Source organism: Atheta coriaria, unplaced genomic scaffold (genome assembly GCF_025399875.1).
Source record: "Atheta coriaria isolate IRGN ID8LTWV9N9 unplaced genomic scaffold, Caltech_Dcor_3.1 hic_scaffold_5_pilon, whole genome shotgun sequence".
Lineage (NCBI taxonomy): Eukaryota > Metazoa > Arthropoda > Insecta > Coleoptera > Staphylinidae > Dalotia > Dalotia coriaria.
The window spans coordinates 10568408-10586129 of NW_027045447.1; the positions used below are offsets into that span (position 1 = coordinate 10568408).

General features: G+C 36.6%; 3 protein-coding genes across 5 annotated transcripts; 1 reads left to right on the forward strand and 2 right to left on the reverse strand.

Moving 5' to 3' along the window:
* Positions 1-4533: 4533 nt before the first annotated feature.
* On the reverse strand, positions 4534-9537 carry Oseg6 (intraflagellar transport protein Oseg6). Its single transcript, XM_065302016.1, is given in 11 exon segments — positions 4534-4752; positions 4810-5248; positions 5305-6006; positions 6009-6529; positions 6584-7593; positions 7652-7894; positions 7952-8195; positions 8249-8746; positions 8803-9024; positions 9080-9234; positions 9308-9537. Coding segments are annotated over 10 exon segments (3936 nt in total). The 5' UTR covers positions 9323-9537; the 3' UTR covers positions 4534-4752; positions 4810-4922.
* Positions 9538-10034: 497 nt separating this feature from the next.
* eIF2Bepsilon (eukaryotic translation initiation factor 2B subunit epsilon) lies at positions 10035-12391 on the forward strand. The gene is made up of 9 exons (XM_065302017.1): positions 10035-10251; positions 10315-10439; positions 10496-10684; positions 10738-11160; positions 11218-11268; positions 11325-11686; positions 11769-11887; positions 11938-12102; positions 12155-12391. Exons 1-9 carry the CDS (start codon positions 10144-10146, stop codon positions 12359-12361), a joined length of 1749 nt encoding a protein of 582 aa, XP_065158089.1. The 5' UTR covers positions 10035-10143; the 3' UTR covers positions 12362-12391.
* Positions 12120-14335, reverse strand: eIF2Bdelta (eukaryotic translation initiation factor 2B subunit delta). 3 transcript variants are annotated; one of them, XM_065302020.1, is made up of 4 exons: positions 14169-14335; positions 13735-13965; positions 12641-13684; positions 12120-12585 (listed from the first exon to the last, which is right to left on the reverse strand). In XM_065302020.1, exons 2-4 carry the CDS (start codon positions 13958-13960, stop codon positions 12416-12418), a joined length of 1440 nt encoding a protein of 479 aa, XP_065158092.1. In that variant the 5' UTR covers positions 13961-13965; positions 14169-14335; the 3' UTR covers positions 12120-12415. The 3 variants fall into 3 exon arrangements, with proteins under 3 accessions (XP_065158092.1, XP_065158093.1, XP_065158091.1); XM_065302021.1 differs by having other exon boundaries at positions 14052-14335; XM_065302019.1 differs by having other exon boundaries at positions 12363-12585; positions 14132-14335.
* Positions 14336-17722: the final 3387 nt, after the last annotated feature.

Here is a 17722-nt window from a genome sequence, read left to right on the forward strand (position 1 = left end):
AAAATGAATGTAAATATGAATGATTCACGAACCGCAGATAAATGTTGCTCCAAAGGACTACAGGAAAATTTAATTAAACAAAATCCTGATTAATTGTGCCAATTTAATGCAACTTGAAGCATATGCATGATTGCCAGTTAGGGGAAGGTACTCATTTTAATATGCACACAATCAAACTAAACCACCCTGTCTTACTCACCCTTTCGCATTGGATCAAGCAAACAAGCGCTTTTATTGAGTAGCACCTCGGGCAACTTGTGCCTTTATATTTTATCAAAATAAATCCCCGATAGTAATAATTAATATGGGAAACTAAAACAACCAACACAATAAAAATGTGTAATTGCGAGCAGGGGTCGCTCCTCGCTCTCAAATCGATATGAGAATTCTGTATCATCCCATGACACTTTCAGATCCAATGATTTTCTATAAAGGGTGTTGTGATAAATATCTTTGCAGTTGCGCAAAATGTACACAAATAGAAAAAGTCAAAGTTTTCTCACTTTGTTTACTCGTTACGTATTCACCCCTTGATGCGGATTTAATTCGGCTCGTTGGGAATCCCTGAGTTAGAGTGATGCGTGCGATTGTCCCAGGCAGTGCGCGGCAAGTGATAGTAGCAGACGCGCGCATAAAGCACATCTAATTAGATTAAAAAGCGATCCAGCTATTATAATATTTTATTCTGCGCCGGAGTGACCATCACCCAGTCGGAGTCGGGAACTCCGGGACAGACAATGGCAGTCAGTCGATGGCCAACAATGAGGTGGTGAATGGCGTGTAATGTGCTTTCAGGCGCTGCGCGTCATTGATATTTCAATGTTCCACATAATCACATACAAAGTGTTTCAAAATCTGTTATTGTATACCTATTGAGCTTTTTATACACGGTATTATAAGGGAGTTTATGCCGTGCACACATTGTATATGGGTTTATATCAAAAAAAGGCTCTCAACTGGTGACTGGGTCGAAACAAGTCGGCAACCCTATACGAATACATATATGAAGTTCAAATCGTTCCCACGGTTGCGACAATATCCCTAATTTTAATCCGCAACGCCTGAATATCTCGACATTAGTGGGATCAACATAACATGACTCGGAATAAACCGATTTGCAAAAAAAGTATTAAATGACAGAAAACATGTGCATGTAATTCTGATGGTTAAGTCGTTTTTCTTACCCTAATTCAATTTTTTACAAATTCTACCCCAAGAAGTAGAAACGTAAAATTTAAACGTCATATTTCTTTAAGTCAATTAAGCGCTTCAAAAGACTTCAGTAATTAGATCCTGTGAGTCAGGATTTTGTAGAAAATGATATTTCCATGAATGTGGTCGTGTAATAAAATTTGGGGTTGTAAAATGCGTTTATATAAACATAAACAATAAATGCACTTAATGCGAGAGAATGGATCGTTGAAGCGTGTGCAACGCAGGGCGACGATTTCTATTCGGCCGAATTCGAAATGCAAACGTGACCGTACACGCACGCCGCGCTAAACTGCCACGACCGGCCGTCGCTATCAATGCGGCTGTGGGTTCGCAAATGGATATGATTTTATATGCGAGATATCTGATAGTGATAGCTAGGCAGTCGGCACGTGACCGCTGCGGCCACCACTGATACCGACAGCTCACGTGGCGATCCTATTAACCAGTCGCACTTACATTAGTAACACTCGACAGAATTACGAAATGCAATTATTGTTCATAATCTCGGCCTTTATATTGCGAGATGTGCCATTTTTCATCCTAAATTAAAAAAAAATTCACAATTGAGGATATGTTGTGTTGTTTGCGTTAAAAATTTAAAAAATTGAGTTTAAATTATTTTTTTACTATAAATTTATTTAAAAACAAAATGAAATCTAATTTTAAAATAATTTGATTTTGAAAAACAAAGACATTTCATGCAAACAAAATAAGTGAAGCTAATTGTATTCGCAGGCATGTCCAAAACATAAAACTCACTATTTAAATTAAATTCGGACGCAAAATACAATAATAGTAATGTATTAGTACAGTTAGATCCCGGCGCGCGCATTATGTTTTGCGGTTGACGTTGCATTCCCAAATGATATAAAACGCAGCAGCAAATCAAATTATTTTCAATTACGTGTACCGAGCGCTAATGCGTGTGCTCTTGCCGCTTGGACTGTATAAAACACAAAGTTAGTTTTTGTTTAATTCGCGACTGAATAAACTAATATAAAAGTAATTAACATCGCGTCTGACGCGGAATATGTGCCCGCATTGCCAAAGCACATTTCGTTTCCCGTTTTTTTTTTCATTTCAAGTTGTAAATAAAACTACAAAGTAAAATTCCGTGTTGTTTCTTTCACTTCGTCGCCCATCTTCAGTAAAATTCCGGAAAAAGTTACCTTCATGCTTTTACCCGTATCACAGTTCACCCTCTAAAGTGTTAGCAGTAACAGGCGATAAATCTGATTTCTTTACATTATGCAACCGCAAAGACGATTTCTACAGCACCCAGAGGAATTCCACCCAGACCCTTTCGTGCTGGAGGCGCAGGCGGCCAAGGTATCGAACTAATTCCCGATCCCTATAAAGTTTTAACTTTTAAGACGTCCATATACATCGACAACGAATGGCGGATGCATAACGTATTTATGTTCGTAAGTGGCCTGAGGCGTCGGCATCCCGTGCGAGTGTGTGCGACGTCGGCGGAGAAAATCACGCGGCATTAGGAAGTTTCGAGTTTGAATCCCGACGGTGTAATCTGTCGGTCTTGGCTTGGCATCGGCCGCTCGTCCTGGCTTTTCGATGCCCGTCCCGTCGCAGCCATTAGAGGAAGCCGTCAAGGGACTGACCCCGTGCAGCGCTGCCGAAGCACACACCTTTGGCTACGTGGCGACTCTCTTTTCGCATTCATCATCGAGTAATGTCATCGCCGGAACGTAGTCGAACTAAATCAGAATTTATACTTGGGATTATATTATCGCGGACGCGTGTATTGGTGTGCGCCATTGCGACACTATCTTTCCTGGTCCAACTACTAATGTATACAAATTACTGTTTGACTTTAAAGTCCAACGCACCGATGGCGAGGACCCTTTCTGGAAATTGGGGTATTGCAAGTCCCCGAGAAGGCACTGGGTCCATATCTTATCATTAAATATTAGTGAGCATGCACATCTTAATCTTGGCCTTTTGGGTACTGTCCGTGGCGACCGCACGACCCAAATGGAAACGTTGATACTATTTTCAAGCAAATATTATCACATAAATTAGCAAGTTGTAAATATACGTCTGCCGAAGCACAAAATTAAGCTTTAGCGTAAACATACTCGTACTCTCGGATGTTTTGCCAACAAACGTTACAAAACACTTTCGTTGGTTGTAATTTAAACATTATACAGCTTAAGTTGTATTTGTTTAGTTTTCGTATTCAACATTTTGTACGAAAAGATCAAAAAAAATTGTTTCGCTTTTGGTTACTTCAGATTTTGAGATTATTTTGATCATTTTGAGGTTGTTTCTGACTTCGGCGTAAAATTAAACGACACCACAAATGTTTGACTCAATGCAAAATCATAGGAATATTATTCTAATCTACCTTTAGTACGTTTGGCTTAAATATATATTTGATGAGAAATTGAATATAATGACAATTCAATCATTTGTTTTTTGGAGCAAATGTTCAAATAAAAAATATCCAGACTTGGAGGCCCCAATGATATTGGTGGGCATAAAATAAATCCACGCAACGTATAATGTAACGACCTTAATCCCGTTCGTATTCAGTTTATGCGCCGGGGTGCTCACAAAGCGTTATTGCCATTAGGGGCTTAACAATAAATAAAACCTGATACGACCGTGTGTTCGATGCGCACTCGCTTTGCAGCAACAAAAATCGGCACCGCTGATGTTTTTGGTCGCGTCTGTTGCCGTAGTAAATGCAAAATAACGTTTTTACGAAATGATTTTTATTACTTAATCGACCATAGGAGGTAATATCTTTTTGTGGTCAAGTTTTAAATTTAAATCGCAATTGATCAGTTTTATGGGTTTTATTACTTTGAGGATTATCTATGTTTCCACTATAAAAATATGTTTTATTATAGGTTGAATAATAAAATTAATATCATATTATAGTCAAATCTAATCTTTGATTAGTTAGCAACACTATATTGGACAGAATTTTACCCGACGAGTTACTTTTACTATTTTTTTTTTGCTCAAGTACTATTTAAGTTATTAATTCGTTGGTGAGTGAGTGTTTTAGAGTGATTTAGAGATGGGTCCTGCCATCTTTCATCACAATCGGTCTTTAAGAACACTCAGAAAATCAACGAAAGCGACACTGCGCACCATCTATTAGATACTTGTTACACTTCTGCAACAGCAATTTGAGCTTATAAGGTTTCAGTTTTAGCAGATTCTTGAATCCTCTAAAGTCCTGGCTGGTTTCTACTCGTACTCCTGCGAGGTACAAAACAATTTGCCGCGAGAAGTTTCTCAATTTTGCAATTTTAACACTTTTCAGGTGTAGAATAAATAGCATAGCAATTATAGATATTGTTGTTTATTTAATAAATTGCAGAATAAATATATTAAGTTACTAATAACTATTTAAAGAGATCACTGCAATGGACGGAGTGCATAAACACAGATACATGTATAAATTATTCAAAATTTAAATAAGTTTTAAAGTTCTGAATATTTTGCAAACGTCGAGCATCAACTTTCTCGGTGCACATTGGACACGACTCTTCAGACTCCAATATCCTAAAAGCAAATAAATATGTAATTAATTTGTTTGTCAAAAACAAAAGCGATACGTACTTGACGAATTCTGATAGAATGGCGGGAAAATCACATTCAGGACATGCAGTTAGGTCCGTACTTAATATATGCCTCTAAAGTTTAAATAAAAATTTCATGTATTTTTAGAATTATTATAAGATGCGCAAGTAAATACTTACGGTAACAATGCAGAATGGAATATGATTCTTGCACACGTTACAGTTCACTTCACTTTCTTGCAATTCATTTCCACAGAACGGACAAGGCGTTAAATCTTCAAGCGGATCCTCCATCGAATCACCGTCCTTTGTAATTCTAGGAGGTTTCCTAACAACCGCCTCAATTTTCTTTGCGTATTTTGAGTCAATCTTCTTCCTATACTCAGGCTTCATTAAAAGTGTTGCGTACCTGTGAGCAGCTTGCTTCAATCCAGCACGGTGACATTCGATTACAGCGGATGTTAATATAGGAACAATATCTACAAAATAACATTGGTTTATATTCAACTATAAAAGCTATTATAATCATATTTACGTGATGGAAATTTTGAAATATTATTAGCAACTCTGATTAACATTCGGGCGCCTTTCAAATGATCACTGCGCTTAACATGCAACCGAACTAAAATATAGCTATGCAAGAGCATTAGGCTCGAGTACATTTCCTGTGGCACTTTAATTCCATTATGCTTCAATTCTTGGTACATTCCAAACAATACATCATGAGCGTTACGATAATTTCCATTTATCTGCTCTTCATTTGCAATGATTATTGCTGATTTTGATGCTTCTCGAAACTGTTTGCGAGCCATGTACAATCGGAATAAATACTTAGGATCCTTGGGAACCCCATCAACTTCGCCCAGAAGATATTCAATCAGTTGATTAGCCAAAGATTCGTCATTTGAAGACGCTACCACATCTATGGCTGTACTCAATGCTTCATTCTCTTCGGAATTCGACTTGGCTACACGCAACAAAAGCTTCATTGCTTTGTTATATTCTTTTGCATGAAACCAATACTTTCCCGCATATAAATAATTCCGTTCTTGTTCGAAGTACAACGCCAAACTATTGAAGTATTCTGGTTTTATTTCATCCGGGTCCAAGCTGTTGAGGAGAATTTCTCCGTATAGTTGTAGTTTGGAATGTTTACGTGCTAGTTCAAACGCTTCGTCATGACATTTAGATAATACTAAGAAACGAATTGCAGTGGGGAAATCATTAAGACGTTGAAAAAGCGTGCGATCAATTTGGCTCCTTCAATGCTTTTTGTTTCCTGCACGAGTTCGATTGCCACTTCTGGATTGTTTAAATAATCCAGCTGCAGACGAATGACGGAGTCAAAATCTTTAGCGTTGTAATACGCTTCAGCAGCTTCTTGATACTTTCCTTCGGTTTCTTTTGCTTTCGCGTATTGAATATGAATTTTGTTGGATGTAATATTAGGCAGGAGTTGGGCAACTTTTGACCAATTCTTTAGTTTTATGTATCCAAGTGCAGCACGATCATATAGCACAGCATTCTCATAGAAAACAGCTGCATCTGCAAGTTGTTTCTTTGATTCAAGTATATCTGCACATTCGCGGTATAATTGTTTGGTATTCACTTCTTTTGCAATTGCAATACCATGTTTAAAATTGCCTGTACGGATTGATGTTCGTGCTATACCGGATTTACATGTGATTATATGTTCCGGATTTAAAGATTCAGTTTGTAATCCTTTTTCATAATGTAAATATGCCTCTGAATAATTTCCACTAAAAATACAAATCGAATTAATGTCTACATTAATAAAAACAGAATAAACTTACGTGAATTCAAGTTGTTGTGCATATTCTTTTGAAATGTGCGCAATTTGTTCAGGAGCCATCTTCTTTGCCAGTTGTAAAGCTTGATCCCATTGTAAAAGATCACGTCTCATTTCTAGTGCTTCAACTGGATTGCTACTCTTCAGGAAACAACTCTGGGCCTGATCATAATCGCCCAAATACATGGCAACATATCCTGCAATTAATTTTTGATCTTCTACATCTGTAAGTTCTTCCAGTGATTGTACCATTGCAACATCTTCCAGCTGTTTGTAAACTCTCATTGCCAGATCAATTTCTAAATTGACTATAGCCTTGCGTGCTAATTTCTTCCATAACTCTTTAGAACCCAGGGATATAGCTGTGGCCCATGCATTTCGAAACCGATGCAAGTCTAGTTGTTTATTGAAATTATTCTCTAAAAGACTTCGATCTTTGTCGTTGCCTGGCACCTGAGCAACATCGTGTGTGACAAGATTAATCTGTGTTAATTGTCCACCCGCCGTTGCTGATAATACTTCGCCCGCAAACATGATCAGAGGCGTTTGCTTCGTCGCCAATGTAGTCACACCAATCTTCTGAATCGATGAACCATAGACAGAGAATGTCACATAGAGGTACGTACAAATTTGATTTTCATCGTAAACGACAAATGTGTTACGGTCGTTGAAATTGCTATCCCAAGTCACACCACATATTTTATTGGGCAAGTCGGGAATCTCCAGTGTTTCATTATTGACAGCATTATAAAGAAAACCCTGTGTCTTGACATCGAAGAATACTAAACGACTGCCCGCTGGATCCGCATAGATATTCTGTATGCCAACTTGATGCCGGTAGTGATTGGCGACTGCCCATTCCTCGAGACAAAAGTAAATAATCTGTCCACTATCAGTGGTGTAGATTAAGAATTCATTCGTCAGCAAATGTGATGTTATGGTTACATTCTGGACATTGTTATCGGGAAATATTATACTTTCTCTATCTTCGTTTTCAACCTCACCGCTTTCAATCTGCAAAATATATAAAAATCAAACGGGTGATCATAATTTGTGAATTTGAAAGTTGTACCATGTGCAATTGAATCTTTCCTTCGTACATGACTGACACGTATTCGGCGTTTAATTTTATGCTTTCCACATGTCCCAAATATTGTCGTGTACTTATTAATGGTGTAGCTGGATCGTAGGTGTTTTGATCAAGTTGATGTAAGTCATAGTACCAGATTCTATTATTCATACCGGATGCAAAGTGGAAAGGACCAACTGCAATCACTTGAGGTTCAATTTCGAGAGCAAGTGATATGGGTTTACCCTAAAATTTAACCAATATTAATAAACTGTAGAATATAAAGTCATATCTTTTGCTTGCTTTATCTCCTGCGTATTTGTACAAACTAATTTCTACTAAATTCGATTGAATGGCAATGCGTGGTCCACACACGGCCATTAATGTGGGCATATCCGCTACATACACTACAACTGATCCATTTCGGGTGCATACACCCAAAAGTTGCCCATCGGTACTCCATGCAACCCTATCAATACCGATTTCTTGACTAAGTGTCAACACACTCAAAGTCTCTTGTAAATTAGACGTATCATGTATTTTTACACTAAAATATATATGATAATTCATTATTGGTAATTAAAGTCATTGATAACTTACGTGTTATCGCCAGCAGATGCAACCTTTCCTGCGGCTGTACACAGCGCAATATCAGATAAATTGATTTTGTGATTGCGGACTTGAAAAAGTTCCTGTCCAACTTCTTTGATGTGCGTAGAAATGGCAATAAAGTAACCACCAGAAAACCCTATCAGAATGTATCCATCACCAAACCATTTGTATGAAACAATTGAGCCGTAGTGTTGCTGAAATGCTAGTTCAATGGGGTTTTCAGGATCCATTAGATGGTATAAATATAAAGTGCGTTTTCCAACCACCATGCTAACTGTATTTTCACCGCCTGCACGTTCATCTAATTTCATTTCGGAGAATTGCACATCTGATGGTTCGGCTCTAAGAGCAATCACGCGCAAAGTGTCGCCTTCTATGTTACTAATAGATATAGTTTTATCCTCTGATCCCAGAGCTAGAAGATTATCTTTGTTCCATCCACCGCATGTTATCTTTTTTGTATGTTTTGCTATTATCGGTATTCGCCTTTAAGGAAAAAACAATTTAAAATCAAAATAATTATGTAATGATTATTATCTTACTTTGAGGTAGCGTGATTGTAAATGGATACATTGCCCTTTACAGTTCCAACAGCCAATACAGGAATTGCTTTTGCCCACAGAATGCATGTGAGAATGTCTCTTAATCCAATGTCTACATTTTGTTTCTTCTTAGTATTAGCATCCCACAATACTAATTGCGGAGATTGGCTTATTACTCCCAGTACATCGCCATCAGAATCCCACGCAAAACCGGCACACAAGCTATTAATTAGTAGATATTAATAATAATTAAAAGATTATTAATTTTATTTCAAACCTTGGTAGCCTGATTGTTTCCAGAGTATTCCCGTAGCGGTCAAAAATGTTTACCACCGAATCGACGCCGGTGGTGGCCAAAAAGTTACCGGCGCCGTTTTGCCAAGCAATATAGATATCGCCAGGGCCGTGAGGCTGTTCGAGACGAAATAGCATCTAAAATATCGCCCAGGTTAGAAGTATAAACAATTTAAATCCATTCTTTTCTTAATAAATTAATAAATTTTACCTTTTCAGTACCCATTTTGATGGCGTATGATCATCAACGGTCAATACAAACAAACATTTCGATTAGACGTATGCGTAGGATGGAAAAACATCAATATTTAAAGTGACACCTTCACTTTTTGACTTTCATTTCATTTCCAACGCTACTGACCGCCGGCGCAGGTGTTCTTCGCCATCATCTTGTGATTATGCCTACCGCGCTTACCTGAGAGAGTCAAGAAGTCAGGTGGGATAAGTTGAATAAAGCATTGCGTGGGTACAACTTGTTATAATTTAAAAGAAACCTTCTAGAGGACTCTACTTACATGTATTCGGATATTTTATTCTTTTCTTATAATATCCAAACATTTCTTATAATGTTAGAAATTCTTATTCAACATTAATTTTAATCTGTGTAGTTTTATTTCCAAAAAGTGAATAATGTAATTAAATTTATTATTGACCCACAAAACCCATTCATGTTCTACATTGTTGATATACATTGTACATTGTTTAAGTACATAGCTCCAAAGTGGCCCACAATTTTCGAAGGAAAATAAAAATATTTGGAATCAATTAATGAAGAATATATTTATAGGATGTACAAAAAAAATCAAACAAACTTCAAACATAGTAGACAATATAAATTGTGTTTATTAGAAGTAATTTGGCAAAAAAAGAATAATATAATGTGCTAGATATAATTTTTCAAAATCTGCGTTCAATGTCCCGCTAGAATAGTCTTCGACAATTTTATGTACCTAACCTACGCAGTCGAGTATGCTAGAGTGGCGTGACAGTGGCAGGCGTATGTTTATAACTTCTGGCTCTTAGTGAATTTTTAAAGTAAAAATAACAATGTCCAAGAACAAGGAGCTTCTGAAAAAGGACGACATTGTCCAAGCTGTTTTAATCGCAGATGACTTCAGTGAGGAGTTTGATTTAGTTACTAAAAATACCCCATTTGTGAGTACATCTTATGTTCTGCTATATATGTACTTCCAAAGTAAATAACTATTTTAATTTTAGGTCCTATTACCACTTGTCAATAAACCAATTCTTGATTACACCTTGGAGTTTTTAGCCTCAGGTGGTGTTGATGAAACATTTATATTCTGCTGTACTCATAGTGATGCAATCAAAGAATATATCAGGTAATAAACCTTTATACATTGCTCTTACTTTAATTGAAATGTATAAATTTCTATAGCAATGCAAAGAAAACTGCTATTTGGGCCAATGTTATGGATGTTCATATATTAATATCAGAAAGTTGTACTTCACTGGGAGATTGCTTGAGAGATATTTATGCTAAAGGTGTAATTCGTGGCAATTTTGTGTTGGTTGAGCCTGGAGTCATATCAAATATGAAGTTACTACCAATTCTACAGGAACACATGTATGTATTTGGTTATATTTTCTAATATACCATTAAATTATGTATAATCATAGTGCAACTTTAAAAAAAGACAAAGGAGCCACAATGACTTTAGTAATGCAAGAAACAGGCTTAGAACAGAATGGTCTCTGCTCTATGGAGGAAACTTTAATTGTCACAAATGACACTAAACAAGTACTGCTTCACAGAAGGCTTGCAAATTATGAGGAAAATAAAATAAAACTTCCATTAGAAATGTTCCTGGAACATGCAGAAGTGAAAATTTGGTACAATCCCAGAGATACACATATATCTATTTGTGGACCAAATGTTCTTCCACTTTTTGCTGATAATTTCGACTACCAAACAAGGTGGGATTTTATTAGGGGTATTATGATGGTGGATGAGGTTGATGATAGCACCATTTACTGCCATGTGCTCTCTGATGGCCAAATGGGAGCAGCCATAACAAGCTGGGATATGTATCAAAGTATTAGGTGAATATAATTTAATTCCATAAATGTTTGTTTTGTAAATAATCGTGTATTTTCTAGTTGGGAAGTGATTGCCGGATGGTTTTACCCCATAACATTCAAGACGCAAGCGTGAGTTCTCAAAATTGAAATTATTATCAAATAATTGTATTTTTGATAATTTCTAGGCCAATAACTTTTGGAAAAAGCATTGTGAAAGGGGAAAAGTGCCTTGTATCATCAACTGCTACCCTGGTGAACTGCATTCTTGGCGATAATGTTAAAATTGGCGAGGATGTATCGCTGAAAAATTCGATTGTCTTCTCAAACGTTAAAGTTGACCAGGCCTCTGAAATTTACAACTGCATAATCGGCAAAGATTCTATTTTATCCTCCAAGTCAAAATTGAAAAACAAGATTTATTGTGACAGCCAAGAAGTTGATAGGGTGCCCTTACCAAAAATATGTGCGGATCCATTCGATGGCTTTGAAACATCGGATTCCGAGGATGAATCGTACACCACGTCACCAGTACCAGATGATACCAAGAGTGAGTATTATTTATCTGAACTATCTTTCTTGGGATATTTAAATTGGCGTTAATTGAAACTGACGGTGCCTTCCTCTTGTAGTGTTCTTTTCTGAAGTTATGGATAGTTTGGAAAGGGGTATCGAGGACAAATTGCAATGCCATAACTTAATTCTCGAAATTAACTCGTCGCGCTATGCCTATAACGTTTCACTTAAAGAGGTTTAACAATTTGCCATTAGTTTGCAATCTATTACAAAATTATTTTCTAGGTAAACTACTTCGTCTGCAAGGCTATTTTAAGTTTGCCCTTTCAACTGCAGGATGGATCGCAATATTTGCAAGCTTTGTCTCGTTGTTTAGCATACTTCTCGCCAATCCTCAAGAACTACATTCGAGATGACGACTCCATGAACGATTGCCTACAAGCTGTTCAGGTAGGTGTAGAATATAATTTGAAAAATTAGTTTTTTATTCGTAAAATCGTAGGATGTTGCAATTGCCAACAACGAACTAAGTTCGTGTATTGTTAAAGTGTTGAATTGGCTGTATGACAAAGATTTCTTGAGCGAAGATGTCATTAGTTCATGGTTCAGCAATTTAGACAACTCTGTATCAATTTACTCAAAAGTTGTGCCGTTCGTCAAGTGGCTCCAAGAAGCCGAAGAAGAAACCAGTGATGATGAGGACGATTAAGTTTTAGCAATACAAACATGTCTTTATTAATACTTATCTCCATTAATGTATTACCTATTCCGTAGGCTTTAGACGTAGAATAACGGGGACACTAGTACAAGGCAAAATGCCCAATTCGGTGGCAACGCCAGTGACGTACTTGGGTGGAGTTACATCATACATTAAGTTCAAGGCATTCAAATATCCGAATTTATCCTTAATCGGCATTAACTCATTGGGATCACCTGCAACATAATTATCTTCACTTAAAACAACGACAAATAGCAAAAGAATTCTTACCAATCTCATTATATACAAAGCTGTCGGTTTGGGCACGTTCGGAAAACTTTGATGTCTCGCAGCAGACCAATACGGGTTTCATATGCGTTTTTGCAATGAGTGCAACTAGAGCTGTACCAGCACGTGCCATAACATATCCGTTATTTAATAATGCATGTGCTCCGAAAATGACTTTCGTAGCCTGCTTAATGATGAAGTTGATAGCTGTGATTAGAATATACGTGCACTCTATGCCCGCGTTTGTTAGCTTGGTTAAAGTTCGGCGGCCTTCGAGTAGTGGTCTCGCGTCAACAATAATCACTTTAAAATTTCTGCCCTTTTCTTTTGCATCAATTAGAATTTTATTCACTAGCGACGAATGGCCGTAGGTTAAAATGACGTCGTTATCATTGATTTTTTCGCAAACTTTCGCGCTGATTGCCACTACAGCTTTGTCGATTTCATCTTCTACATAGGAATCAATTGTGGTCTGCATTTCATCCTTCTTTTCAGAGTCTGTCATGGACGTTTTGATTTGCGCTAAGTGCAGCTTGAAATAGCGTAATGCGTTTGTCATTGAAACGGCAAACGGGCGACACAATTGTAAATGTTCGACATTACTATGCAGGTGGGCTTCAAATGCTCTACACAGTTCTTGATTGACAGGAGTTTGAAAATCATTAATAAGGTGCTTTAAAGCACACAATAAAGCTAAGCATCGGGCATCTGAACCAAGGATTGTTTTTGCCGCATATTGGGCGCCTAATTGTATAATAGCTGGATGAATTGCCTGGTGAACTGTTAAAGGCTTGAATACGCTTTTTTCCAAATGACTAAATAACTGAACTCTATGCCGCTTTTTGGCAGAATCAATTTTCTCTACAACCTTCCGCAAAGTTTTGGGTTTTACATCAACTGACTTTTGTTTTACATCATCCAACTTTTTTGTGGATTTAGGCATGACTGGTTTAGGGGCAACTGTTTCTTTATTATTTTGTTTTGCCAGGCGTTGCTGTTCCTGCTTTTCACGCCGTTCCGCACGTAGTTGCGCTTTTGATTTTTGGCCTGAAATATTAATTAAAATAAAGTTGTAAAGTAATTTTATTATGCAATACCTTCATGAGGGGCATCTGTGGAAACAGGTGGAGCATTAATTTCCTGCGGCACTGATTCTTGCTTTACTTGAATTTGATCTGTAGCATGATCAGCTTTAGCATTAGGTTCAACTGTATTTTTCTTATTATGATCTGTGTTATTAATGGTACCCTTCTCTGCCACCTTGGCCTTTCTACGCTCCTTCTTTGATAGCTTATTTGTGTCTGGTTGGTCTTGCATCAACATTTTACCTGTAAAGGTGTGTACACAATTAAAGTAGCTCTAAGATTAGCATACAAATTTCTTAAAATTATTTCATAATTCACAAAATTCATACATCACAAAATAATTCTTATCCATATGTTTTCCTTATTACAATTTAATGGATCATTATACTAGGAAACGTAGGAAGCGTACCTTTATCATTAGACATTGTATATTATACTGGTATTACCTATGATAATTTCAAATCTTCTGTGCGTTTTTATTATGTCTACAGCACCCACAGAATCTGGTACTGTAGAAATTTCATTTTTCTAGGTTATATCTGTTAAGTCTAATATGAGACTCGTCAAAGAAGAGAGCCTTTTTCAAAATCCAAGTTGGCAACACTGTGCGTGGAATTGTCAGCACATTGTCTGTTGCGGGGAGCACGTCGCTCGTTGTTTTATTTATAATTTTGCGTTCTTACAATATAAACAACGCTGTTTGCACTTAGTTTTTCGTTAAACTAAAGTATTAGTACTGTAATTTATTCGTTTTATATATTGATTAGCTCAAAATAGATGTTATTATCACGATTGCGCGAAACGAACATTGTGCACACGATTATATACGCCGATTTTGAAGATGTAGCATCATCATTTGATCCAGGTAAGTTGAATTTATCACTTCAAGGCTTCATTTAAACATCAACCAGCTGTTAATGGATGATCTGATTATCAGAGGACCTTGTTTGAGTTAATACAAGGAATTTGAATGTTTTTGCATGTTTTGTCTGATTTGTTTCTTTTTTGTTTGTTTTAGGGCTTAACCAGGTCAAAAGGTAAAAATGGTAAAATGGTCAAAACACACTTTGAAATTAAGGTAATTAAGTTTTCTTTCTTATAAATTTCATTTTTTGTTGTTCATACTATGTTTTCATTGCCGTTGAATTAATTTTTTTACGCTTGTCAATCCGGTTCTCCAACCGAAAAATTACAGGTTTGGGAGAAACACTACGCAATTACAGTTTTCTACAAAAATTGGGTAATTCTGGTCTCCGCCACTAGATGGCGATAGTGGTTTTGTGGTTTTGAGTAGTTATGTCCCTTTCTCTTTCGTCGTTATTTCCTGTACCGATAGATGGCGCGGCATACGTTTTAAAAGTTTATTTCAGTTTGCAATTCAGTATCTGTCAGTAGTTTTTTTGTGCGCTGGTGCTGCGCGACTTTCGCCAGTTTTTGAAGATTATTTCCCATTCATACAGTTGCAACTATTATGAAATGTATGTATTTTTGCCCTTTTCCTCAAAACGCGTCACAGTAACTTGAACATTTAATTTTAATTTTTTTTTGCCGAATACGTAATCTATTGTAAATTTATATATACTTATTTAAATTTGAACGTGTTAGAATTTCATGGTGTTGTTAAGTTAAACATGTTTCGCCTCGAGGACATCGTCAGTTTTTTTTTCATGCAATTTTAAAGAAAATACATATGTGATTATATGACAAATGTATACTTTAATTAACTATTTACTAAGTTGATGATTATTTGTATTAAAATAACAAAATTTCATTAATGTATTTTGAATAAGTAGGTACATTCCTGCGACGTCTACATTTTAAGTTTTGAGTTATGTGCAAAAATTGCTATTTGTTTAGATAGGGTACTGCGTGTGCATTTTCGTGTTCGTGTGACACACGGACACGTCCGCTTGAATGCGTGGCCACTTACTGACACATATGCAATCGCTCACTGCCTCATATGCACGCCAAACATTTTGAAACACTATGTATTTTCCGGTGGTACAAGAAAGCATGTCCAGATGACGCAACGATGCATATTTTAACTAAAAATATTCCTGCGAGTAAAAGTCGACCTGCACAGTTGTGATGCCGGCACGCATCTCTTACTTCGTGCGGCAAGTAATAATGCTCCGGCGAGTATTCGTGTTTCTCATTGTAAATTCGGTATATTGCGTTATATTTCATTGAATTTAGTGTTAATTGTCGTGTTTAGTCACTCGCTAAATATTTTTCGCGTTTGTAATCTTCGGAATTCAATATTTTGTGTGTTTATTAAATTTTCGCGTGTATTCGTGATCGGTTGCCGTCGGACGCCGGCCGGTCTTGTCGTGTGATTGTAAATAATATTGTCGTTAATTTTGGTCTTGTGCGAACCATTTTTGTCTTAAGGAGAACTCGTTAGATCAATGTGCTACCAGGTAAGAATACTCATTTAAATAATTATTGTAAATAAGACGATATTCTTCTTTACTTCAGTATTTACTTGCATTTGATTTCCGGTATTCGATACACTGTTAAGTAAATTTTTGATCATTCTTAGTATCTGTTTTCCTGCAATTGGAAAATTGATATCTTAAACTTATTGTTGCGGAAATTTCTTTTAAGCATTCCGCCGAAAATTTGAAAAGGGCAATCCAATTTTTTTATTGCCGATGTTCAATAAAAGTCAAATCATAAATCATAATTTCATGATTTAAATTTTAGTTCACTAGCATGAACTAAAAATCATAAAATAGAATTGTATTCGTTTTGAAGACAAATCTATTATCAACGTTTGTGTATAAACAACTTTCTTATCGCATTCGCCGTGCGAGATGCTACGCGTAATATTCTCGTTTATCGTCGCGCTGTCGCACATTTTACTTTAATTCATATCGCAGATACCGCGTCTATTGCAATTCGCGCACATGGTCGCGTGCCATCGGCGCGCCGCCTGCTTTGCGCATCTATTGCTTTCTTATCAGATACTGTCGCGTTGTTGCTTGCACAGTTTGCAGCCAGTTTCGTGCCGGTCTCTGTTTGGTCCACATGTATTTTACACGACTCGTATTGTTTGTCCGGACATTTACTTTCCAAATTCGCATTATATTTGATCATCAATCGACTATAGTAATGTTATTTACTGTTTGCGCGTATATAGCCCATACATGCCGGTTAAGTGTATCGCCCCCATGTTGATTTGATATTCATCATGAGGATGAGCTATCGTGCTGGTGTAAGTAACTTTTAACCAAACAGCATGTATTGTTTGTTTTTCTGCTGTATATACATTGCTCAACCGTAAGGAAATATTTTGTTTTAACTAGATTTTTTTCATTTACAGTATTTGCTGTGCCTTGGAGTCCATGAGTTTTGCATTGGTGAGTTTATAATTTTAATTATATATTTTTCGTTTTACCTCTGCGTCCCTCCATTACTTTGTATTTACGTTGTTTTGATTTATCGCGTTCTACCTGCAAGTTAAAATATACAAGATAGTCACGTACCCGCTGATCTCAAAATCCTGTTTAAAGCTTTCTCCTTCGTTTACAAAAGCGCAAGGGTTGTACTTGAAGATGCAATACAGCGGGACTCCAGCCCCTAAAACCATCCCTATTCCGTTTTGGTGTCGGTTTTTCAATTCCAATTATTTCTGATTGAAGCGACTTTTCGGAAAAAATTTGCATTAAATGTATGGTATTCAAATTGGGAAAAATAGGAAAGGTCGAGAATAATTCATAAACCATTTGCTAGTACAATTCTGTTTCATCTCACTGAAAGGTTTTTCATTTTCATTTTTAGGAGAATTTTGCTTGTTTTTATTTAATGCGTATAATTCACTGCGGATGGATATTTATCAACGTTTGTGTATAAACAAGGTTGTTATCATGTTGCAATTCGCTCTCATATCGCATGTAGCAAATATTTTTGCTTAGTTTTATCGCGCTATATCCTACGGAATAAAAATTATTTTTAATTATTACCTGGTATAAATTTTAACTTTCATATTCTGTGTTGC

Bases quoted from the DNA above. Each gene is read 5' to 3' on its own strand.
- eIF2Bepsilon (XM_065302017.1), top strand. From the start codon at position 10,144: ATGTCCAAGAACAAGGAGCTTCTGAAAAAGGACGACATTGTCCAAGCT. The intron at 11,888-11,937 runs GTTTAACAATTT...ATTATTTTCTAG, and splicing joins ATAACGTTTCACTTAAAGAG to GTAAACTACTTCGTCTGCAA. The intron at 12,103-12,154 runs GTAGGTGTAGAA...GTAAAATCGTAG, and splicing joins ATTGCCTACAAGCTGTTCAG to GATGTTGCAATTGCCAACAA.
- eIF2Bdelta (XM_065302019.1), bottom strand. The intron at 13,685-13,734 runs GTATTGCATAAT...TTAATATTTCAG, and splicing joins CACAGATGCCCCTCATGAAG to GCCAAAAATCAAAAGCGCAA. The intron at 12,586-12,640 runs GTAAGAATTCTT...ATTATGTTGCAG, and splicing joins CTTTGTATATAATGAGATTG to GTGATCCCAATGAGTTAATG.